This window comes from Talpa europaea (genome assembly GCF_964194135.1).
Source record: "Talpa europaea genome assembly, chromosome: 1".
NCBI classification, from domain to species: domain Eukaryota; kingdom Metazoa; phylum Chordata; class Mammalia; order Eulipotyphla; family Talpidae; genus Talpa; species Talpa europaea.
In genome coordinates this window covers 97,488,716-97,515,440 of record NC_140073.1, presented here as the reverse complement: position 1 = coordinate 97,515,440, position 26,725 = coordinate 97,488,716, and the positions used below count along the sequence as shown (strand labels likewise).

The following is a 26,725-nucleotide window of genomic DNA, read 5'->3' as shown; positions in this document are numbered from 1 at the left end:
TAAAAAATTTCTTTCCGGGCCTCCCCGGTGGCGCAGCGGTTGAGCGCTGGGTTGGGAAGCTGCCCGCGGCCTCTGCGGCACCAGTTCGATCCCCGGCTGCTCCCCGGCCACCAGAGGAGGGTCCCACATGGTGCGCAGACCTCTCCTGCCACCCGCTGCTCCCCTCAGCAGTGTACTTCGGTCCTTCTGCCTGCTCTGCTCCCCGCTCTGGCTCTGGTGAATTCTCTCACCCTCCCGCGCTTCTGACTGTACCCAGTGCATGTATAAACAAAACAAACAAACCAGCAAACAAATAAATAAAGCATGCCTCTATAAAAAATAAATAAATAAATAAAAAATAAATAAATAAAAAATATAAAAAATAAAAATAATAAAAAATTTCTTTCCTTCTCTATTTTTAAAAAATTCACATACACTTCTAACATAGAAGTACACACATATTTGGGGGCATTCTAATACCATTAATGACATAGTGTAAATTCTGTTTTTACCTTGCTCTAAACTTTAGTATTTACCTCTATTTCTGGACTTAAAAACTTTTGTTCCACTGATCTCTATTCCTTTAGCAAAGTAATTAAAGAATCTTTAGAACACACTTTATTATCTGATAGATCTCTACCTCCCTTATTATTAGGCTTTTTCAGAATTAATCTGGTAAATCTCATGGGCTTATTTTTCCAGATAAAATTTAGCTCAGTTTCTCAAGTCCTCCCCTTGACTCCTGACAAAGAAAATCATTGTTAATTAAAATTATGATAAATTTACAGATAAATTTTAGCAGGAATTTGTAATCTATTCTCATTAGCAGTATACAACAAACAGCAAACTTATCTACTACCATTCTGCTGTCCTGAAACAGGATTTTCTCTACCCCCAAGGTGGGTGGAGGTGGTAGCGGGAGAGTGAGGGGTGGAGACTGGTAATTCTAAGAATTCACTATCTTTTAAGGCTCTCCTATTTCTGCATTTTTCTGCAATGTACATACCTCCTCCCTTTAACAAACCTTTACTTAGGTAAAAGAGAGCTAATTATTATTAGTCTTTATTTATGTATGACAAAGGAGGCTTTCTATAGGGTTAAGATACTGTTCACTACTAAGTGATGGTGACAAGATTTGACCCTAGTTCATCCTGATTCTAACCTGTATCCTAAGTCACTCAGCTATTCTGCCTTGGACTTGAAGGAATTACAGAATTTAGGCATTGCTAGCCCGATACCATTCATAAGCTAAAAGTATACAGACATTTTTATACAAGAAGTTACAATTAATATTTCCACCAGCAAGAGGCAGTCTTTTCTGGAATTTGAATTGATTCATAAAAATTCAGTTTACAAATCAGATTTTTAAAGAAAAATGTGATCTCTGAGGTGATTTAGGTTCTCTCTGATACATACAGAGCAAGTCACATAAAAGAACAAAAAGAGCTGAAAAACTACCCTAAGTAGCCCTGAGGGAGTGAATGTATCTATCAGCTTCCTCATTCCAACTCTCTTTGGGAGCAAAATGCCTACAACTACGAGTCCAAGTTGTATTTCTCCTCATAAATTGGGCACAGAGGTGTTAATAGTGAAGCAATTTCTATTGATCTTAGAGACCTGCAGGAGAATGTAAGAAGAATTATGGGCGTTATGTTTATAAAATAATGCTCTTAAATGAAACAAATGAAACTGATTCCCAAGAAAATGCAGATGTAAGAAAGCAAATAAATGTTCATTATGAACACATCATGATTTTCTCTTTTTCTTCTATTATCTTTGTTTATCTATTACCAAAATTGCATTTGGGCATTGAATTTTATCAAAAAGCATATGCAAACATTTTTATACAAGTCCTTTAACATCTAGTGGCTCCCCCAAAACTTTGATATCCTGAAAAATCTAATTATTACTGGTAACTTTAAAAGATCACAGTAATTTACTTTTGTCAAATGTGACTAAAGATTAATGGATACAATCAGGAATAATTTGGTAAAAACATATCAAATGCAGAGAAAGCAAAATTTGTTGTTAAGTGAAGCATCAAATATAATAAAAGAGCAAATTCCATGAATGAACAGCAACAATGCACAATTCATTAACCAAATGCCCATGATTATTTCACACTTCAGAGGGCTACTGATATGATCAGAAATTGTAGTAAAAGGATAAATACAGATTGACTTCAGCATCTCTATACATTTTAATTATAAATGGTATCCCCAGAGGGCTATCAGCATAATAGAAGAAATACAAACTAAGGTTTATCCATCCCATTTTAAATCATAGTTCCATATACATAAAATGAGACATTCAGCCAATTATTTTAAAAGACAGAAATCAATATGCCAAGAGATATTAAAAGTATATTATTTTTCTTAGCTGTTACTAACTATATATAAATTCAAAAATCTGGTCAGTATTCAGGCTCTAGAACCTCTTATCTCCTCCTCTTCATCATCATCATCCCCCACAACCATGTTAATGCATTAGCTCATGTCCTAATCACTACTGAATGCCCTTCACTGCCCAAAGGAAAAAAGTATTTGTTCAGCAAACATGAATAAACTATAAGCTCCTGAGGGCAAGGCCACATCTTATTAATCTTGTAGTCTCAGAGCTGGTTCAGTATTTGACTCACAAACAGTATTAATTTTAGATAGAAAAAAAGGTTTTTGGATACAACCTAATGAATCATTAACCCAAACAGTATTGGGATAAATTTTCCTGCTGTTAAAAAAAGAATATGATACACATGTACAGACTGATAAAATATACTGTTATTTGAAAGAAACACAGCAAGATAGTAACTGGTATGACCTTGTCTACGTTTTTTAAAACATAAATCTAGGAAGTACAAAGAAGCAAGTATAAGTGAGACTTTTCAAAAGGAAGGAAGGAATAGTTCTGCCTAGCCATTGCTCATCACCAAATTTAACTCGTTGGTATCTCCAAGTGGCCTCTCCAATAAAGTCCAAAGATCCTCCCCTAGCTAATTAGGCCCATTCCTATCCACTCTTCTCTCTTATTCTCTCTTACGTGGCCTGGATACTCCAAATTAAAACATGTTGTCTTACACACACACTGATTTCAGATGGCTCTCCTCCATTATACCTCGGAGACTTTCAGCACGCAGTGTTTCCCATTAAAATTCTATGACTATGCTAAACCCTTGTGCACTGCTGGTGGGAATGTAAACTGGTGCAGCCATTATGGAAAACAATATAAAGATTACTCAAAAAAGTAAGAATGGAAATCTAACTATTTCATTTATGTGTATTTACCCAAGGAATATTAAAACACAAATTCTAAGAGACATATGCATTATTTTCAATAACCAAGATATAGAAACAACCTAGATGCCCACTGACATATGGTAGGACAAAGAAGATATGCCATATATAGACAATGGAATACTGCTCAGCCATAAAAAATGGTAAAATTTGTTACGTGTGACAACCTGGAAGGACCTACAGTGTATTGTGCTTAGTGAAATAAGTAACACAGAAAAAGACAAATACCCTATGATTTTACTCATATGTGGAAGATAAAATAAATGAACAAACAAAAGTAACTTTTAAATTACAAGAAAAAGTGGTGGTTACCAGAGGGAAAAGAGAAGGAGAGTGGGTAAGTTAGATAACTGGTCAACGGTATGGTGGTGGATAGAAACTGTACTTTTGGTGTGATCAAAAAATAGTATACATATGTATTAAATTATAATACTGAAACCTATATAATATTTTAAACCAATGTTATATCAACAAAATATTTAACTGATTAAATCATAGCTATAATTAAATGCTAATAATACCAAATAGCAGCTGTTTTTCTCCTGACCACTCTCTGAAGATACGATTATCCTCACCTTTAAAAGTCCATAAAAGTCCATAATACCCCAACCTATCAAAAGGTTTATTCTCTATTATGTAATTCAGTCTATACAAACAAGCATCATAGAACTGCAAGCACCCTAAACATAGCGATAATCTTTATATTTTCTTACATGACTTCACATACTGCCATGCAGACATTTCAGTGGATATTTGTAGAACTAAAAAAGAAATACTGTATATTTCAGAACAGCATGACCAGTACAAAGGAGAAAGCAAAAAGTATATTTTTTTGAATCCTACTGAGGAAATGTTCCTCTTTGACACACAGAAAATTGTCACCTGGTAAATTCTAACTCCGAGGGTAGTCATAGGACAAGTTGAGGTAATCCCAAATAAGAACTCCCATTACACTGAGAATAGTATGTCCTCTCTCTCTCTCTCCCCTCCCCAGGCCTCCAGGGGAGAGATGAGTTCAAATACTTTGACAAAACTATAACTATTCTTTCCATCTGCTTTAGTATGTCCAAGAATAATCTGGACTCATTTTATAAATCACAGATGGAGACATACAATTATATGAAAATTGTGGTCTTCCTGGCAATGAATAGATTCCGGCACCTAAATTTTGAATAACTTACCATTATTTAGAATTGACAAAAAGGACATAGGCTACGCTAGGAAATCTAGATGAGTCAAAACTTAAGAGTGGGTCCTACACAATCAAAGTAAATCTAGGGCAATTTTTGTCTGTGTGTACCTAAGTCTCATGAAATTTATTTCATTTCTGTTAAATTCTACCAGGTATATAAGGTAAATAAATACAGGGTGACTGTAATGATAATTTAATAGGAAAAGAATTATTACCATTGAATATAATACCACAATACATACATAATAATTCAAATATACTGCTGCAGTTCTGACCTGTGTACATCTGTGAACACCACAAAGTATATTTTTCCAGGACAACTGGGTCGGAAAGTCTTTTTGCCTTTTCATGTTAATAACAGCAGCTATACGATCTATAATTTATTGAGAACTTCTAATTTGTGATAAGCACTATTTTAGGTCCTCGCTACATGATTACACAATCCTCATAACAACCAGTGCCAGGTATTTTTTTCTTTATTTGAAAGGTAAAGAAATAGTAAACTAATTTGTCCAAGTACTACATGTGTGCATATTGTAGGGTAAAGAAAATGTCAGGCTTTTCTGCCCTTCCGCCATCAGGATAGATGATGGATCCTTGTCCTGAATGCATGCCTGATGGCGGGCACCTGGAATAGGGTGTGGGCATAGGTAGATGGGATTCAGCTGAGTTAAGACTGCTTTTAAGGGCGGCGTCACGGGGGGACGCCAGCAGCCCCAGCCAGCAGCAGCAGCAGCAGCAGCAGCAGAATCTGAAGAAGCCGAAGCAGAAGCAGAACGAACTCCAGAGAGCTCAGATAGAGTGAAGACTTGCTGGGGGCTGGGAGGCCTGCCAGCCTCCCAGCCCCCCAGCCAGCACCCCTGCCTGCCATATGCCTGGTGAACCCCAAATAAAAAACCTGCAAAACTACTGAGGACTCTGACTCCTCCTTTACCCAGTCTGCATGGGATCGGAAAACCTGCACTGTGCCCAGTCCTGCCCTTACAATTGGCGTAAGTCGGCAGGATCCATGTAGACGGTATTGGAGCCCTCCGAAGACCTGGAGGGACTAAGGAGAACAGACTTTGCCTGTGACGACGGACGCTGGAGGTGCCATGGCGGCACGGAAGGTGGATACGGTCCGGAGCTGTGGGACGAGACCTCGCGTGAAGGAGACGCCCGAAAGGACCAGCCAACGACACCGGAAAGGACCAGCCAATGACCCCTGAGGCAGCAGGCCGTTGCTGAAGCAGGGAGAGGCCAATGGACTTGGACTGATAGACTGATGAACTGATGATCTTGGACTGACAATCCCGCCAAAAGGCGGAGGACCTTGGCAGGTTATGTTTTTTTTTTGAGAATCTGGGGGTGGCCGGTGGGCCTTGATGGCCAAAAGCAGCCTGTGCATGCCCAGCAGCCAGGTGGAGGAGAAAAGCCAACTAAGGCAGCAAAAGCTGGTACTGATGCTAAGTTGAGAAGCCCTAAGCGGCTGTTAAGCAGCCTGGATATGCTGAAGCCCTGTGAGTCTCGTAAAATCACCTGTGGGTGATGCCCTGCTCATTCTTAAGTGAGGGTGAGGAGCTGAGGAACCTGTCCTTGGGGGACGGGTGGGGAACATGGCTTGGGGTGGAGCCCAAGCTGAATGCAGAGTTTGGATCCCGACCCATGTGATTGTGCAGTGGGTTGGCTTGAGTGCAGGGGTCTGTGAGTCACATTGGTGGCCATGAAGGCCGAGTGTTGGAGCGACTGCAGACAGAAACCCTGAGGGTTGGCGATTACCCCCAACAGAATAAAATTGCCAATCCCAGAGCTAGTGCATCCTGGGGGTGGATGCTGTGTGTGCCTTGTAGCCGAGACTACAGCCAGAGAAGGCCAGGAAGCCTGACGGCTCCTGGTGTGATATAGTAGATGCCGTGAGTGATTCCCCTCCCTCGTATGAGCAGTGCCTTCGGCAGCAGATTTGGTGGCTTATCTGCTGGTACCAATAATTGTCTTTTGCACTAGGTTGGTGTCCTGCCTGGACTTATTTGTGTTCTGTTGTATTTTGTTATATTGTGTTTTGTTATATTTGATGTATTTGCTTTTGTGGGCCATGGCTGCATTGTTTGTTTGCTTAGAAAATTGTATATATGTATATAGACTGTATGGCAGAAAACCCTGAGGGGGTGGACTGTAGGGTAAAGAAAATGTCAGGCTTTTCTGCCCTTCCGCCATCAGGATAGATGATGGATCCTTGTCCTGAATGCATGCCTGATGGCGGGCACCTGGAATAGGGTGTGGGCATAGGTAGATGGGATTCAGCTGAGTTAAGACTGCTTTTAAGGGCGGCGTCACGGGGGGACGCCAGCAGCCCCAGCCAGCAGCAGCAGTAGCAACAGCAGCAGCAGCAGCAGCAGCAGCAGCAGCAGCAGCAGCAGCAGCAGCAGCAGCAGAATCTGAAGAAGCCGAAGCAGAAGCAGAACGAACTCCAGAGAGCTCAGATAGAGTGAAGACTTGCTGGGGGCTGGGAGGCCTGCCAGCCTCCCAGCCCCCCAGCCAGCACCCCTGCCTGCCATATGCCTGGTGAACCCCAAATAAAAAACCTGCAAAACTACTGAGGACTCTGACTCCTCCTTTACCCAGTCTGCATGGGATCGGAAAACCTGCCCTTGCCCATGTCCTGCCCTTACACATATACATACATACATACATACATACATACATCTGATCAAGCAGCTAAGCCAGGAATAAACCCAGATTTCCCCGACCCCAAACTCCACACTAATAGCCACAGGCAAAAGTTACAAATTATTTTACTAAATATATCACATGCTGTTCAGTCCCCTAAGTTTCTTTCTTTATATATCATGTTTTCATTTTTAAAGAACTTTTCATCATGTCTTTCATAATGCTGACTAATAGAGTGATTGAGACAGGAACTAAAGATTAGCAACTACCTTTTCCATTACTATTCTCAGGGAGCTGTAGTTTTCAAACTGTGGTTTGTATTTCAAGGAAATAGAAGATTTTAAGAGATAATGAAACAAAGAGAATTATCTTAAGGTATTAACTTATTTCAGTAAATCACTTCTTTACCTACACATGTGGCTAAAAGTGATAGTCATTGTAGGTGATTTTATCTCCTATAAATGTACTTACATTAGAAAATATAAATCGATAACCACAACATCAAGGGGAGGAGGCGGGAGAGGGATCGAAGGGAGGGAGGGAGGAGCACAGGGGACTGAGGTGATGGTGCACGGGTGCACTGGTGAAGAAACTCTATGGGGACTACACCTGAGGGGGGTGGGGGGAAGCAAATATTGTTTAAAAATGAACAATGATGTGGGGCCTCCCCTGGTGGCGCAGTGGTTGAGGGCTGGGCTGCAAGGCTGCTCACAGCCTCTGCAGCGCCTTTTCGTTCCCCGGGCCGCTGGCGAGGGTCCCACAAAAAAAATTAAAAAAAAAAAAGAACAATGACGTAAAAAAAATTAAAAAATAATTAAAAAGAAAAAAATAAAGAACAGAGTCTGGAAAAAAAAAAACAAAAAAACCACAGCATCAAGTCAATGAGTTCACAGGAATATAAAGTTTCCTATTTATATAAATTCATTTAAGTGTAAAAAAAAAAAAAACCACTATATTTCATTTTAAAATGGTGTAAATGCCTATATTTAAAAAATATTAAGGTGCTTTGCAAAGGTTGGATGATTAGGAAACACAATAGACATGTGACTTTACTAGCACAGAGAACATATGAGAGAAGAAATCTTTATTCGAGCTCTTCCATCTACATCAGGACTTACCTCTGGTGACAGCATCTAGTGCACAGCCACTTCCTGTTGCTCCTCCTCCAATGACAAGGATATCAAATTCAGCTGTGTTTTGCAAAGTCAGTAGCTGAGCTTCTCTGGAAGGAGGCTCCCTATTAATAGGTTCTGAAACGTACTCTGCTGCTTCAACATAGGCCAGGTTCACCTGATGTAAAAAGCAAACTATTTTCAGCTGTTTAACAAATGCCAATTTAACAAATTTTACAATAAAAATTTGTAATGAAGACAAGTAATATTAGAGCTAGACCACAGTCCACTTCACATGGAGTTATAAGAGTAACTGCTTTGTGAAGAAAAAAAAGCCCCTGGATTGGAGGTGTATTTTTTTTCCTCAAGAATCACAATTATTTAATCATGGAACACCTGGTTTCAGATTCAATATTTCAACTGCTTGTTTTAATTTTATATGTAGTCAAGTTCAATTATTTCCCACACTGTACAGCAATTCCCAAATACCTTGTCTAAGACAATTTATAGGAGAACATAAGGAAGTGTTTTATCCAGTAGCAGTAATTCATTCAAATAACATTTAAAAGCGTTGAAAAAAAAGGAGAGAAAATGCATATTATGCCTTTCTGCAATTTCTTAAAAATATATGTTCTTCATTCCTTAATTCTCCTGATAATAATATATCCTAGAGTTTGGGGATCTATAAATTTAACTCAGTATAATTTAAAAAATCTGTTTAACAGAAATTATTGTCCAGTTTATCAGCTATAACGAATAATTTTCAAGGATTTCAGATGCTTTCCCATTAAATGATTTAACATAAAAGTATAGATTTTATATATTTAATATACACTACTTTGATTTGTAAATGCTTTAACAGTAGTTTAATTAAAACCAGCTATAGCCCCTAAAGGTGATAACAACCTTACCTAGTTCTAGCTCTAGTTCAAGTTCTAGTTCTTTAATTATAACGAAACTTACCATGTTAAATAAAAAAGGATGCTGGTCTTTAAAAAAAAAAAAGTCAGAATTAAAAGTCTACAGAAGTAAACAAATATCTGGCTTTTCCCAAAATGCTACAAGTAGTATAGTTCACTACAATATTAAACAGTTTAGTTCACTATATTAAACAGCTAGTATATAAATTCTAGTCAGTTATCCACAGTTATGTGGCCTATATTTTCTTTCCTTTAAATCACAGAATCAGGGCCTCCCTGGTGGCACAAGGGGTTAAAACGCAACCTATGAAGCAATCCATGTAGCCACCGCAGCACCCGCAGCACCAGTTTGATCCCTGGCCAGGGAGGTGACCCATATGGCACAGCAGACCTCTCCTGACTCACCCACTGCTCCCCTCAGCAGTGTATTTCAGTCAGGCAGTCTGCATGTTCTGATCCGGGCTCTGTCTCTGGTGAATCCTCTCACCCCCCACATCTCTGGCCTATGCCCCAGCTCTTGTATGAATAAATAAATAAATCTTTTTTAAAAAAATAAAATAAAATAAATAAATCACAGAATCAGCACAGTCCATAATGGCAGCTTCCCATTCTGCTGTAGGAGTCACATATGAAGCTCTGAACCACCAGGTCAAAACCTGTACAATAGGTGGTTATAGCTCAGTGGAAGAGATTGTTCTGATAAATGATTTTTAATTTTTATAAAAAGTATGCTCCTTACAATTGATCATACACATACATTCTATAACAAGTATACAGAGAGAACAAAATGTCAAAATAGAGGGGGAAAGCACCGGGCTATGACCATAAAAATGAGGGAGGGAGAGTCTTTCCTTTGAGGATTTCAATTGGACCGTAACAGATGGGTAGGACTTGGACAAGAGCTTGACAAGTAACTAAACTGTGAGAGCGTTTTCACACATCAAAAGAATTTTGTTGACATTTTCTACTTGGTAAGTTTTCTAGAAATACTTAAGACATAAATTTAAGAACTACATTATAATATAACTCATTAAAACTTGATAATGCTAAAAGCCCCCAATTTCACTCAGCTAACAGGTCATAATTATAAATATTAAATCCACCTCAATCTCGTTATCAGCAAAATGCTTGATCTGAAAGGTGAATTTCGTGCCTTGTGGATATCTCATTGATCACACTATTTCTCCTTTCTTAATCCCCTACCTCCTCCTTCTCACAAGAACCCTAACTTAACAATAAAAAACACCTCACACATGTTTCCAACAGTTTCTTGAAAGAACTGTATGTCCTAACTTTTTCTACTACCTCACCTCCTACTTACTCCTCAACTCACTCTAAAATGGATTCTCACACCACCACCACCACACCAACTCTAACTAAAGTCCACTCTGCTGCTAAATCCAATGAGCACTTTGCAACCTTCATTTTAGTTGTCATACCACGCAATCACTTACTTCAGCACCTGCGTGGTAACCATCTTAGTAAACTAATTCTCATTCTCTCTGTGTCTGTGTCTCTCCTCCTCCTACTACTCCCTTCTCTCCAGACTCTTTTAACCACTCTCTCCTACTTTCCTTAAACTTCTCAACATGAAACACTGAGGTTCTTCTTGACACTTTTCTCAGATGATTGAAAGTTCTCTCTCTCATATTTATTTCCATATCATCATATATCTTTTTAAATGTAATTCATTAACTTTTTCGAGATTTTTGTATTATGTTTATTGAGGTAATGTTGGTCTACAACACCATATATGATTTAGGGGTATAGGTTCATATCTCTATAAATGAATGTTACCACCACATCCACCACCAAACCCCCACCAAATCCTCCACCACAGTTGATTAAATTCTCTCTTATATCACAATGGCCTCCAATTTTCCTGCCATACTCTAGGACCCAGATATCAAACTACCTACCTGGAACCTCATGTGCATGTGTCACAAATATCTCAAACTTGAACTAATGGCCTCATTCCCTTAAGCCTTTTCTCTTGTCAAAGATCCTCATCTTGGTAAAGGTACCATTAAATATCTAGTTGCTTGTGCCACTCCCTTAAGGACCATAAACGATCAACCCCTAAAAAGTTCTATCAATTCCACCCCCTAAAAATTCCTCATATCTAGACACTTAATCTTCACTACCACACTTCAAGTTCCCCTGTACTAAACTGACATTCCCTGCAGGTTAATACATTTGCCCATGCCTCCTTCTGAGTCATTCTGTACACTGCATCTAAGGTAATCATTTTAAAACCCAAATAATGTCATTTCCATCTGGACAGCCCTTCAAGACTTCCAACTCAATATAGGTAAAAGGTAAGCATTTTTATTCTAGTTTCAAGGTTTCTTCGTAATCTTTTGGAGTCACTTAAATATAACAAAAACTGGACAGTATAAAGTACTGGTGAGAAAACAAAAGATCTGAAATTCTCTTATATTGCTGGTAGAAATGTAAAATGATACAGCCATTTGAGAAAACAGTTTGAGACTGCCCTATAAAGGTAAATATACACTTTACCACACAATCCAGCAATCCTCCTCCTACGTAATTGCTCAGGAGAAATCACAACCTGTGTTCACAAAAATCTGTAGGCAAACGTTTATGGTCACTTTGTTCACAATTTTTGGGAAAGACACAACGATTCTTCAGCAATTGAATGACTAAACAAACTGGTACATCTATGCAATGGGATAAAATTGACAATAAATGAACAAACCCACTGAGAAGACATGACAACATGAATGAATCATGCTGTCCCATTAATTTCCAGCTGCCACCTGTTTTAAAAAACAAAGTTTTATTGGAATACAGCCACACCCAATCATTCATGCATAGTCCATGGCTGCACAGCAGAATTAACCAGTCACAACAGAGGCTGTACAGCCAGCAAGTCTAAAATATTTACTACCTGACTCTTTAGAGAAAAGGTTTCCACAACCCCTGTGTTATGTGAGAGTTGCTAGACTCAGAGTCTACATGACAAATTCTGTTTATGATGTTCTGTAAAAGAAAACATATAGAATCAGAAAACAAACTAGTGATTGAGTCGGGAAGGGAGGGGGCTGACTCCAAAGACCACAAGAGAATTGTTTTTCTTTTTTTTTTTTAATTTTTTTTATTTTTATATTCCCCACAAGAGAATTTTAAAGGAAAATAGAAACTTCCTACATCTTGATTGTGGTGGTGGCTACATGATTTGTATGTACCTATCAAAACTCATGATTTGTATGTACCTGTCTATTAGAAAGGTTGAATTTTACTACATGTAAATTATACCCTAATAAACTTGACTTAAAAAAAATTAAGTGCACGAACGTGAAAAAAAACAGTAATGTGCCAGATTCTATTTTGAAGGTTTGGCCTTTTTCTACTCATTTAAGCCTCACAGTAACCCTGAGTTAATTACTATTATGATTGCCATTTTACAGAACTAGTAACTGAGGCACAGAAAAATTAAGTGGTTGACTCATGGCTGCACAAGTAGGATATGGGAAAGCTGGGTACTGTACCTACAACAGTCTAGCAACAGAGACTGTCTCACATTGCTCCTTCACACACACTCTACATATATTTTGAAAAATGTAGACTAAATAGTTATAATAGGATGAGCTATCACCAGATGCCAAATACTGAAAGTTTGCTTCGTTGATATCATTGTGTTGGGAGGTTTTCCTGAGTAATACTACAGTCCCTCCAAAATTTTTCTTTTAATATACAGCACTATTGAGGATAATTTTATTTAATTTCTAACACTACATTTAAAATAACATTTTATTTTTGTTTATTTTTTCATAAAAGCTGGAGAGTGTTGCAACTGAGAAGCTAAGCACCAAGTTTATTTTAGAGGCAGTAAACATAGCCTAAGGCCCTACTTATAATTATAACGAGAGAAAAGACTCATTTGGGCTTCATATGGCTTTGAGTACCAAAAACACATCTGCACTCTACCTTCCCTAGAATATGTTAATTGAGAGGGAAATAAAGAAGAGAAAAGCAGCAGGAAAAAAAATCAGTAGTGGAAAGTAATAGCATGCTTTAAGAAAAGAGATCTCTGTACTCCCAGTAAGCCCAGATCTGCTCTTCTCTCACCCTTTTCTCTGGAAGACCCTTTGATTAGACAAGAATGAGGAAGACAGCTTCATTAACACTGAGCTGGAGGTTCTGGGAGAAGCCTTGGAAAAGCCATATGCCCTAAAAATCAACTGTGACCCAAAACCTTCATGGACCCTAAAGACCCCTCACCCACCATCACTTATGTATTTGGAGGCCCTCGAGGATTCTACAAGTAGACAAAACAAAAAGGTAAAGAGGCACTTATAATATTATCTAATGAGTGAACTGGAGATCAAACTGAGGCTACAAGAGCCGCAAGAGGCACCCCTAATCCAGATTTAAAAAGATTGACTGGGAACAACATATAGTCAGCTGGGCCAGATGACAAAAGCAGGAAAGGAAATAGGAATAGCATGTGTTAAAATCAGAACTCGGGCCTCCCCGGTGGCACAGCTGTTGAGCGCTGCGCTGCGAAGCTGCCCGCAGCCTCTGCAGCGCCAGTTCAATCCCCGGCCACTGGCGAGGGTCCCACATGGCGCGCAAACCTCTCCTGCTGCCTGCTGCTCCCCCAACAGTCTACCTTGGTCCTTCTGCCTGATCTGCTCTCTGCTCTGGCTCTGGTGAATTCTCTCACCCTCCCGTGCTTCTGACTGTACCCAGTGCTTAAATAAATAAATAAATCTTTTTTTAAAATTAAAAAAAAAAAAAATCAGAACTCATACTGCCATCTTTTCTTTGATCTGTACAGTACCTTTCTTGAAAACATGAGTTATACATCCCACATTTAAAAATTGTTGTATTTCCTATAAAAATTCAGATTTCTGTTCAAGATAAATCTGTAGGAACTGAATAGCAGCTGCTGCCATTAGGCAAGGCTTGGAGTTCTGGCTAGCTCAGCAATCCTGTAACAGGGTGGTACCCAGGAAGGGGGGAAGTTCCAGATTCCCTGCCCCACCCAAAGGAGGGTAGAGCTGAGCAGGGAGAAGCTGGAGAGGAAACTGGGGAAGAAAGGAAGCAGGATGGAGAGCCAGAAGGAGACCTGGAGGAGGTACATGGAGCAGAGAGACATGAGAAGAAACCTTGCTTGCCTTTTGGTCATGAACTGGTTGAAACAGATGTGGGTGAAAGACCCTTGGGGAGGTGACAATGGCAGCTTTTATTTTGATTTTGATTTTGCTCTTTTCCTCCCAGACTTGTCTGGCTGTTTCTGATCCTTTTCTATGGGTTCCTGCTGGAAGGTGCTTTAGACTTGGGGCAGGCTTTTGGGCCTTGCTCCGGGCCAATCCCATTTGGCTGGACTTTTACCCATAAGGGGATGGATAACTTTGGGTGCTTGATTTAGAAACCATAATCTTTGTCTTTTCTGCATTGTTCACTAAGTGTATTAAAGTTCCTTTACATTAAAGGTCTCATATGTTTTGTCTTGATGTGGAGGCGGATGGCAGAACCTATTTAGAGCAGGCAGGTTTGGGGGTTCTGGGGTGCCCCTCTCCCTGCCCTGTAGCAATCCCAGTCACTGGATTCACCTTTTTATCTTATCAGTCTGCCTCCTGCAGGCATACAGATTTGCTAACCCTGGTGTACAGACTGGGCAACCCAGCACTACCACATTAGGATTGATTACCTATCTATCACTGACAACAGAAGAAAGGAAAGCCTGAAATACAAAGCAAATTGCTTTTTTCTCCAGTACAAGTCAAACCATAGCACCTAAACAAAATATTCTTATTTAGATAGAATTAGGATAACTAATATTTAACACTGTTTTGATGTTTAGTTCCCATTATATATAATTATGATGAGCTGTGGGAAAAGGTTTATTTTCAGTTTTAATGCAAATTTTCCTCTACATAAAAACATAAAATTCCTACAAGCATTCTGATAACAGTTTGTTTTCTTGGTCCCCCCCCCCCCGCCCCCAAGAGACTGGCATACATAGAGCTCAAAGCCAAGTTCATAATCATGGAGTTTTTATCCCAGTGAACATATACCCTGAGCAAGATTCAGAATGAGACCAGGTTTTACTATATATGTGCACTATTAGACTTGCAAATTAAAAAAAAAAAAAAAACTAGACATTTGCAACTTTGGGTGAGACTGAAAACAAGATCTAATAATTAGTGTCTATTTCTGAAAGAAGTGCATATTTAAAGACCACAGGCAATTAACAACCAGGTTGTCCTGTAATCATGTACAGTAATAATTGGAGTATAAAGCAGGGTTTCATGCAAATCACTTCATACTGCAAACCACCACTCTCAATCTCTCCTATTTTATGTGATTCAATCACATATTGATAATGGAAACATTAGATTTAAGAGGAAGTGCTTCATGTTTTGTTGTCACTAAAGAAGACGAACTGTATTTGTATCTTCCTGGAAGGAAAATGCAATAAGCATTCTTTACAGTGAATCTTAAGATGTTTTAATGGCCTTCACCTCCTCAGTCTCTTTGTGATTCTAAATATGATTTGACTTTTGTGCTTATATGACAGTAAGCAACATTTCTCACTGTAAATATACTAGGTGAGGAATTGATGATTATTCTGTAGGAAGAGTTGCTAACGGGTGGACTGTCTCTTTTCTGGAGAACAGAAAAGAGAGAACAAGAAGGGCCATCCTTCTGGAATCACTGAGAAGACAGCTCGGGTTTACCTTGAAGGTGCTTTAAGTGGTTGTGACTCCCTTGAAAACTCACACAGAAGTTTATTAATACCTAGCATAATATATCCAACCCACTAAATACAAAACTGTTTTATAGTTGAAAAATAGGGAAAACCCTTTGGTTCTGCCTGAACCTACTTCCAATAACTTTGATCATACTTGACAACACAAGCTGAGGTTTGAGGACTATATTTTATTGGCTTTTAAATAAGTATTTTAAAACATCAAATATGTGTTTGAAAGCATCTAATCTTAATAATGCTCTTCAACCCCAAGATTATGCTGAGAATTAGATCTAGAGAGGAAGTCTGGGGTCAGAGTTGGCAGAGAAGGAAGAAGAGGCAGAACAATCACTTTCATTGTTGCTACCAGTCCATATGCTCCTTGTCAGCTCCATTAGGTCTCACAATTCATTTATCACAGAAGCAAGGGTCCTTTGACCGGGGATGAAACTGGATTTAGTTATTCCTTGGGCAAGTAACTGAGAGAATCAGAACTTATGCCAAGTTTTACTCCAAAACATATGTCCTCGGCTTTGCTAGGTTATCTTTGCCTATATGTGTGTAATGCCTGGACCCCCAAGTTTCCCAGCCTCTCTGGCACCAGCATCCAAGGGTCTGCTGATGGCAGTCAAGGTAACACAAGTCCTAGGGAATCTGCCTGTAGTCAGCCACACTGGGCAGTCAAGCTGATAACCAAGGTTCCACAAAGCAGCACTTTCCCTTAAAAATCTCCCTAAAGCACACATCTGGAAGTAAAAACAAAACTCAAAGAGGGCTCCCTCTTCCCACATCTCATTCAAGTGAATAAAACGTTGACCCAGTGAGTCAAATGACCATTTTTCCATGCTTTACAATCCAGCTGGCCCTTGGCTACATTTTACCCTTATGCTCAGAATGGTTCTGGGTCAAATTTGGGAAACATACCTTTCATTTTTCTGAATTATTTTGTCAAATAAACGCATTTTTGTAACTTTTTTCATATGTGCTCATAAGCATAATCAGATATTAGAAATTCTTTATTGAAGTCTCAAATTGTAAAATAAAGTAAAATTAACTTTGCCTAACTTACCTTAAAGCCTCTACTTTCTTCCTAATTTGCAAAACTCTACCTAAAGAAGACTTCTTAGCATAAACATAATTTGACTATTAAGCTGGCAGATGAGGAAAGGGAAGCCAAAGGACTCTCCCCAAAGCATTTATAGAAAGTTTCCTCAGTCCCACAATATCCCTAAAAAAGTTTCTTCAAGAGGCCTTAAAATGAATAAATAGTTGAAAATGAAATGCGAAGTCAAATCAAAATGAATGTCAATGCTGCTCAGTTAGCAACAGCCTAGAAGCTCACCAGCTGTCAAGGCTAATCATAGCTTTGTCGTTGACTCACTATGTGACCTATAGCAGTACAGTTAACCTCAGTGATTTTGTATGCCAGCAATAAAATAGCATCGCAAACTCCTCGAAGGCCTGATGTGAGTTATAACTCAAAGATATTGCCATGGCCCCACTTTGGGAGCTAAGTGTTAAATAAAAACCAAAATTATAAGGAAGATGATAGGATGCTCTTCAAAGAACATTTCCAGCTCTATCTGCATAATTTCAGTGCTTTGATGAAACCTGCCTCTGTAGAAACAGTTAACCATCAAAGTAGTTAAGAATAGTTTCAATTGGCCTTATCAAAAATACATTGTACTCAGAATTACCAAGCTTTAGATATCAGACACAGCTCCAACATATTTAGATGTTGTTTCTAGGGAAAAACACTTCTAGGAATTTAGGTACAGGGTTCTAAACAAGAGAAGCAAGAGATGTCTTTTGCATAAACTCTAACAATAAAACTCTCATCAAAAAAATACAGCTTGCGTGTCAGCTAGATTAGAAACTAACCTACAGCACAGATGTAATGGCTTAACAAAACTTTTTCTTTCCTTCCTGAGACCATTGCTCGGTTACATTTCCCACTGTTCTTACAAGTTGGCTGGAAATGATCCAGTGGGTCAACAAAATCTATCGAAGGTCCTTGAAAATTGGGTGTCCACATTAAATTGTAATATAAACAAGACATAAAATTTCACTGTGATAACCTGTTGAGCTTTGAGGGTTATTTATTACACCAATTAATTACTTTATCCAAATTAATACACAACTATGAGATATGTTTATCTTTACAACTCAAGATTCACAACTTGTCTGCACTGTCTAAAGTCCATGCATGGTTTGGACACTTCCGCTGATAGGCATGATCCTATCATTTACAGAAAATTAAATCCTTACAGATAAAGTTCCAAAAGGACAGATCATTAAATGCAAGCCCCACCAAATCATGGTGCAAAGACATTTCTACCTTCATATCTGACATAATGCTGATGTTGATGGCTCTTTTAAGCAAGCAGATGGAACCAAAAGGCCTATTTTCAAGCACTTGTCTCTCCACCTTCATATACATTCGTCATGTGGTATTTAACACTATAGCTCCCACCTAAACACTGAAATCAACAAAAATGAAGACTGTTTAAGAACAGTTGATGTTCTAGCACTTCCTAAGATTTTTTTAGGAGAAATGCTGTTTATGAAACTATGAAAAATGCCTCAGGAGATGGAAGATTAATTACTCAGAGAGAATAAACAAGTCTGGTAGCCTGAATTGACTCACAAAGTTATAAGCAACCTGGTAAACATAAAGCAAACATGCCACATGTTAATTTCAGCTACATCATTGCTTAGGAAGATGTGTACTAATTTAAAATCCATAGCTCTATCCACACTCTATAGCTTAGGATCAGAAAGAATGTTTTTGAAAGGTTAAATTCTTAATGGTATTAAGGGCATTCAAAAATAAATTGTTATATCAAAGACACTATTGAAAAGCAATGCTTAAATGTAATTTCTGTAATTTAATTTTTCTCACTTGATATGTTTTAAATGCTATGCTCATGATTTTTAAGTATAATTTTTCTGAAAGACTGTATTCTTAGAACACTTTTAGGAGTAGAAGTGAGAAGATTTCAAGTATACTCCCTGCCCACACACATTATCAACATCACTCACAAGCATGGCCCATTTTTTCTCAAAGATAAACCTATACTGACACATATAATTATCCAAAGTCCACAGTTTACATTAGGGTTCATTCTTGGTGTTGTATATTCTAGGGGCTTGGACAAACAGATAATGACATATATCCACCATTGTAGTATCATACAGACTTCTTTTCGCTGCCCTAAAAATCCCCTGTGCTCTATTAACCCGCAGCCCCCAACCCTGATAACCACTAATCTTTTTTTTTAAAAGATTTTATTTATTTTTAAGGGACCAGGAAAAAGAATAACTATAAGAAAGAAAATATCAAAATCAACAAGCAACTATCAACAAGAGACACTCTATGGGGGTGGAGGGCGGGGAAAGTAGTGATTGGGGTAAAAATGAGGAGGTTGTAATTGTATGGGGAATATAAAAAGAAAATTTAAATAAATAAATAAATAAATAAAAACAAACCAACAAATAAATAAATAAATGAAATCCAAAAAAAATAAATAAAGATTTTATTTATTTTATACAAGAACTGGGGTACAGGCCAGAGGCACAGAAGGGTGAGAGGATTCACCAGAGACTCAGCGGGGAACAGAACAGATAGACTAACTGAAATACACTGCTGAGGGGAGCAGTGGGCAAGACAGGAGAGGTCTGCTGTACCATGTGTGTATCTCCCTGGCTGGTCTGGAATCAAACAGGCGCTGCTGAGGCTATGGATAGCTTCACAGCGCTGCGCGCAACCCACTGTGCCACCGGGGAGGCCCACCACTAATCTTTTTTGCTGTCTCCATAGTTTTATCTTTTTCAGAATGCCAAATAGTGAGAATCAAACAGTAATGCACATTAGCTTCCTCTGTATCTCTTTATGGTTTGACAGATGGTCTTAGTGCTGAATAATATTCCACTGTCTGATGCACTAGTTTATTCAACCAGTCATCTGGATGACATCTTGATTGCTTACAAGTTTGGGTAATTATGAATAATGCTAGTATAAACATGGATGTGCAGGTCTTTGTATAAACATAAATTTTGAACCCCTCTGAATAAATACCAATGAGCACAATTGCTCGATCTCATTTTCTCTACCACTTTTCCCTCCCACCACCACCAAGAGGATTCTGTTGTTCCACATCCTCACCAGCATTTGGTGTTACAATTTTGATTTCTCTTTGATCTGTATTCATTTGTACTTCAAATATCTCTAACCTCTACTAGTTTCTCTATTCAGGAGTTAATATAAGCAACATTGTGAATAAGAGCTCCATTAAAGAATTCTGGTGTTGTATCTTTCTTATTGTCTCTAACAAAGCTGGGTCTGCTTCACATTTTTATTTCATGTGTCATGGAAGGGAAATAAATAGTAAATTTCAGATAGGGAAATTCTGCCATGTGTCAGGAACTGTGCTCACTCACTTGTATATAGGACAGTGCTTGGCCAGGCGATAAAGCTTGGGGCTAATGTGATACTATCCTTATCTTATAAAGCTAGAGTGCTGAAAACTTTCATAACCTATGCACAATAACAGACTTACCAAAACCAATCAACATTTGAATAACAGATACATACAGGAAACTAAATATCTTTTTTATTTGAGTATATTAAAATAAATCCCAAAGTAGCTCTTAGTTTGACTAGAGATAATTATTCTCTTTTTTTTCTGTTTCTCCAATCTGATGTTTTGCATTTTGAATAACTGGTACTACCAATCAAAAGACTCTGCTTTATTAGACTCTCCTACAAATAATGTATTGAGAGGAAAGATACTGAAATTATGAATTATAACAATGTTCCCAAAATTCCTGCAGATTTTAATTATTCATATATCACTTTGCCTCTCACTAGCGTATTTTTCCACCTATTTTGATGACAACAACAAAGGTAGTTCTGACTTACCTATAATTCAACTCGCCAAACACATCACCATTATTTTTTTCATGTTCTTTAATTAACACACATAACAGAGTGAATTATAGTATTTAGTAAGGTACTCACAGTTTAGTGAGTTGCAATCACAAAGTGAGAGGCTATTTTGTAAAGCATGAAGATCCTGCATTAACAAATACTACTGCCTCATTGACTCTGGAAAAGACGAAGTGATAACTACACTCCACTTAAAGTAACACATGAATTCTCATTTAACAGACAAAACTAAGGTTTTCTTTAACATAGTTTTTTTTTAATATCTCATGACAGAATTCTAATAAATAATGCTGTATTACATATTAACTTACCAGAAGACTATATTCATAAAACTTTTTAAGAACCTATCAACCACACAAATTGAGTCAGCCCTAACTCACATATGCCTAGAGAGGAAAGAGTGGTAATTTCAACAAACGTATTAATTAGAACAGGAAAGGGGCTCAAGTCAATAATTGGGGGTGTACATCTTGTTTTTGACTCATTTTCAAATCAGGAAACAAGGCAAAGAGAAAGCAGAAAAGTGTATACCTGTTTTCTAACCATTTCCAATAGCCTCAGATGAGGGACATACAATTTGCTGCTTAACTCACAGTCTAAACAAGGTAGCACTGAATGCAAGGGTCTCCAACGACAAGAGCAACTTTCCTGCTAACTGCAACTGCTTTTGATTTATTTCCTCTGGAAATCTAAAAATAGTTAACACTTTTCGAAATCTCACTATGTTCCAGAAACTCTTAGAAGCTTTAATGCTCTTCAAAGCTCTGTTCTCCCCATTTTACATGGGGGGAAATGAGACACAAAGAACTTAAGAAGTCCATAATCGTTTAGGCGGCAAGCAATTTGCAAAGACTGCTCTAGGTCCTTTCTGTTAAGCTGCTCACGAATGCAGCATCAATCAAAGAGACTCGACTCCCTGATTCTAATAGGATCACTCCTCACACTGAAAAGAGACCCTAATTTCCATACTTGGAAACCCACTTGTTGCCTGTGTGTATTTCAGGAAAAAACAAAAAGAAGAAGAAGAAAAAACTCTTACATCCGGTCTTTGAACCGGTGCTCAGTGGTTCTCAGGCTTTGCCTCAGAGTTGGCTCACAAAGCCCACCACACCTTCAGAATGGGTAACGGAAGGAACAAACCTAGCCTATGTTACGTGAAAGGGCCCCCTCTCAGACCTAAATAGATTCTTATTACATCAACCACACCACTGGGTTAGTTAAGAAACCCACTGTACCACATGACAGTTTCCAGTTAGGACATAAGACAGACAAAATAAATGCTGAAGCAAAAAATAATAATAAAGTTTCGAAAGCAATCCTTGGTCTGTAATGAACAGGCAAGAGCCTGAGCAGCCCTAGCTTAAATCTCTGCACTCCCTGTTCCTCCCACCCACCCCTATTCTCTTCACCCACCTGAGGAACCCTCATGGAGGCCTGACCTTCACCCTCCCCAACTCTGCTCTTCACTTAGGTTTACCCACTCTGAAAGTCCTCAAGACACTCTCTCTTAATTTAAACTCCCTCTTCCTCTACTCCATTCTCCCACCAGATTGCAATCAGAAAAGGAGGCTCTCCCATGAAATGACATTTTCCTTTCATTAGATACTAAGGAATCACCAGAAGAGCAGGAAGGCTGTATACAATGTCTTTTAAGTCCTTTTCAGTTGAAAGTTTATTATTAAGCACATCTGTATTAAAAACTGAATGGTAAATAGCTTGCTCTCAAAAATCTGCACACCACCATGCAAGTGGGATTGCTGGCCCCCTGGTGGGATTTAAAATAGTGTTGATGACCCATTACTCAGTCTCCTGTTCACTGACATAGGGCTGGTCTGAAAAAGAGGAAAAACCACCAAGCCTTTGTGGAAACTTAGTCACTTCTCTGTGGGTGAGGAAACAAAAAGAGGTGGAGAGTGAAATGAATAGGAAACCACTCAAAAGACCACTCAAAAAACCCTACATGCATAACGGAAGGGGACTACAAAGTAGGTGCTATTTGTGGCCACACACCTCCTTCTTTGCAGATGGACACGGTCGAGTAAGTCAGCAACACTCTCTCCCACTTCTGCTTCCTCACTAGACTGAGTATTTTGATTGCCCCAGCTCCAAAAGACAAAAGTAGTAAGAGCCTTCTCCTAAGGCTGTGATTCTCAACCCTTCCTATTTATCTCAAAAAGAAAAAAAAATTCTCAAGGTTTCACTTGGGTCAACACTGGATAATGTTCCCCATGGAAAAACATACTAGAAGTGTTAATAACATGTTTATGAGGAAAATTCAGACTATGAATAAAGTGAGAATCATTGCTCTCAACCTGCCCCTGGAAATGCCAGCATTCTCACAACTATCTCTATTTTCTCATCTGCCACAGTTTTGATTCAAGCAACTGTGCAAACGATAAGTGAATTGCATCTTATCCAATTTCACTGGTTTGTTTAATTAATCAAAAAAGTATATATAATAGTGTTCATTGCAAATAAATGCTATTTTGACTATAGAACAGATTAAAGAGTTTTTGTGAGATGACTTAGCACCTACACATACACAGTATTATTTCATCACCAAAAATGCTTTAACAGTTGACCAAATTTTAAAATCAATGAGTCTGGAGCCTCCCTGTTGGTCAAGGGATTAAGTCTCAGCACTATGAAGTTATCAGCAGTCACTGCAGCACAAGTTCAATCCCCCACCAGGGAGCTAACCCACATGGCACAGCAGACCTCTCTTGTCTCTCCTGCTGCTCCCCTCTTCAGTGTATCTCAGTAGATCTGCCTGTTCTGCTCCTCTATCTCTGGGGAATCCTCTCACCTCTGGCCTATACCCAGAGAACCCTCTGCACCTCTGGCCTATACCTCAGTTCTTGTATGCATAAATGAATAAAAATAAACGTTTAAAAATATATAAAAATAAAATAAAGTCAATGAGTCTGTATTTAGACTATATCTGCCTGTATTTTAGAAAGAAGGCTTTGTTTTGGGAATATCAAATGAGCACAAGTTAGGGGCCAAGAGACAGAGCTGCAGGTATGCTAGTTGAGTGTGTCTGAACTCAAAGTCACAAAGGACTTTCAACATTAACTTATTCTTAAAGGAGGACTGTTTGTCAGTTGAAATAATCTCAGAACACTAGAAAAACTTTCAAAAGCACAGAAGGGAAATATACCTGTACAACCAGTTGGTATTTTAAGAGTCACTGTGTAGAAAAATGGAGCATGCCTAGTCACATTTAAGGCCACAGCATCTACAAAATGTTGCCAAATAACGGGTATCAAGGGCCAGATTGTCTTTGACTATTGAAATCAGGAAAATACCCCCTGCTAGAATGCTTCTGGTTGGCAGATATTTTCGAGAAAGGACAGCTGAGACCTGGGGTCATTTTAAGTCAATGGCTCAAATTAGTTGTTCTCCCACTCCCACTCTCCCTTTCTCCTCTCTTTTTTGCCACTTCCTTTGGCTGCATCCCACCTGCTACCCTAAAATATGCAGTGGCTTAAAGGTACACTCTGATGCACATCTTATTGCACATGCCTGTGGTAATTTTTCTCAAAAGTACTTGTCAGATAAAAATTATAAATTACTTAAAACTGCTGTTATCTATTTCATTTGGCTATTAGGGTAATCGGGATGTCTAACTTAGGAAGGAGAAAATGTCCCAGGATTCAATATTCCCCTTATTTTGTCTTGATTTTACTAACCAAAACTCACACCTAACTTGACTGATCATTGTTGACTGCAAAGAGAAATTTTTTTTTAATTGAAACAGGATAACCTGGGTACAAAGTTAAGCTATAAATTCTGAAATAGAACATGCTTACTGTGGCTAACACACATAAACCATGTACAAATTTAGCAACAACTCATCATATTAGATATCGTGACCTTTGGCATTGGCATCTTTCAGTATCGTTCCAGATAGCCCTGGTAAAGATGGCATAAGTAATCTAATCCTCTAAAATCCATGTCCCAAATGGAGTAGCACTTCTGAAATAGCCTCAGCAGAAGCATCATCTTTTCACATTTACTTTTAAAGTACCAAGACAATATTTTAAAAGAAATAGTGGGACATACGTGAGCAATGGGTAAAGATGAGTTTCAACAGCAAATCAGTCAATTAATACCTACAGCACACACATATTCAAGAATAAAAAAGACTAACACAACTCATTCAATACTATACCTCCCACCTTAGGAAGAAGCACTTACAAGGAGGTGTGTTTTTTGTTTGTTTTTTTTTTTTACTCCAACGCAGTAAATTGATTCTTCCTAATATCTGCTTTTAAAGTGATATTTCTCATTTGGGGCATGGAACGCCAAGCAATGAGTCTGACTCCACATCCATGTAACAAAAAAGAAAGAAGAGCAATAGTATATGACAACCCGTGGCTTAAAGTTTCTCACAAAAATGTGAGAATAAATAGATCACAGTTAGCCCAGGTACAAAGAGCTTCCCAAATTCAAATAACTCCATCGTTGCGTTCAACAGCCATCACCCAGCTGGTATCACAAAATGCCCTAATGACAGGGAAGAGAGAGAACCCGAGATTAATCCTAATTACAGAAGCAGCTCCCAACAATTCAAGGCCCCCTGCAAAAATAAATAAATAAATAATTCACCAAAAGTATTTCCTGGCATGAATTTGAACTATGGGAAGGCACAGAGTGCAAAAGGAAAAAATAAAATGAGAATAAAATAAACACTTTAAATTATTTGGAAACTTCCTAACAATCTCATTTTCATGTCTTTGACCCATTAAAACTTCCACCCAGTATTAAGCAATACTACGTAAGTAACCAAGCCATTAAAAAACAAAACCAAGATTCAGACTTGGGCCTTTTGTATAGGCTCTTTCTTTTCCATTTCCTTTCTCAGTTGCCTGCCTTCTCATAAGACAAACTTTTGGCAAGAACATAGAAGGTATCCAGACAGTTGGATGAATTAGACAAAGAAAGTCTGAATGAACAAACCCTGGCACTTCCAAATGAAGCAGTCTTTTAAAACCAAAGAGCCAAAACAGAGGTTAAATAATGTAATGCTTTCTGATAAAATTATTTTATAAAAAATGAGTAGCACATGGCTCTCAAGGATCATCGAGGCAGTACTGTAAATTAGTGTCTTTGAGATCAAGCTGAGACAGTAATTTCTAAATAAATCCATTAGCAGAGACATGTCCCATATACATTTCTTTAACAGATCTAAGTTTCTTATTCGAATCAATGTGCAATTACTTACTTGTTTTCTTCTGTAATGAGCAAACTGAGAGAGGCCGAGCACAGTTGCAAGAGCACCTCCTCCAACAAGAATAGATCCTTTCACTGCCTTTTGAAATGCCATTTTTTAGCCTACAAAGAAGAAAAAAAAACATTAATTAGGATTTTTATTGGATAACCACCCAATAATAAAAGGAGACTGTGAAGGTTATGAAACTGTTAAACTGAAAAAAAAAAAAAAACAAAGTAAGTTACTGACATACCACTTTGTATACCACAATTCAAAACACAACACACACACACACTCAAAAAAAAAAAAACCCCAGACAGGAGAATTGACTGTATAAAATTTACCTTCCAAAAGGAATTTAAAATGAAAAGCAAATTAGGAGATAATTGAAGATATTTAAACAGTACAAAGTCAAAAAAAAAAAAAGATTTGTAAAGAAATGTCATTGTGTATCTGACAAAACTGCAAGCTGTACTTGCAAATTTGTTCATCCACAAGGAGGGCTGGTAGAAGTCATGACAATGAATGCATGCACAGGGTCTCTAGCAACTGCTAATTCAGACGGTGGTACAACTCTCTGCCCCATAACATTTTCCTCTTCCTAATGAATTCTCACTAGAGTTGAAAGGCAACACACATTTCTTTCCATCAAAGAGTCACACTTTACTGATAAAAAGTCAAAGCAAAGTATGTGCTGATCCC

General features: G+C 38.3%; 1 protein-coding gene across 1 annotated transcript in view; it reads right to left on the bottom strand.

Annotated features, from left to right (window-relative positions):
- Nucleotides 1–26,358, bottom strand: part of GPD2 (glycerol-3-phosphate dehydrogenase 2) — a 98,110-nt gene extending 71,752 nt beyond the window's left edge. Inside the window, exons 1-2 of the mRNA XM_084253099.1 lie at nt 26,036–26,358; nt 8,226–8,397 (exon numbers count right to left, since the gene is read on the bottom strand). Coding sequence (XP_084109225.1) covers nt 8,226–8,397; nt 26,036–26,137 — 274 coding nt within the window. The 5' untranslated portion in view covers nt 26,138–26,358. The remainder of the gene's footprint in view (nt 1–8,225; nt 8,398–26,035) is intronic.
- Between the last annotated feature and the right edge of the window lie 367 nt (nt 26,359–26,725).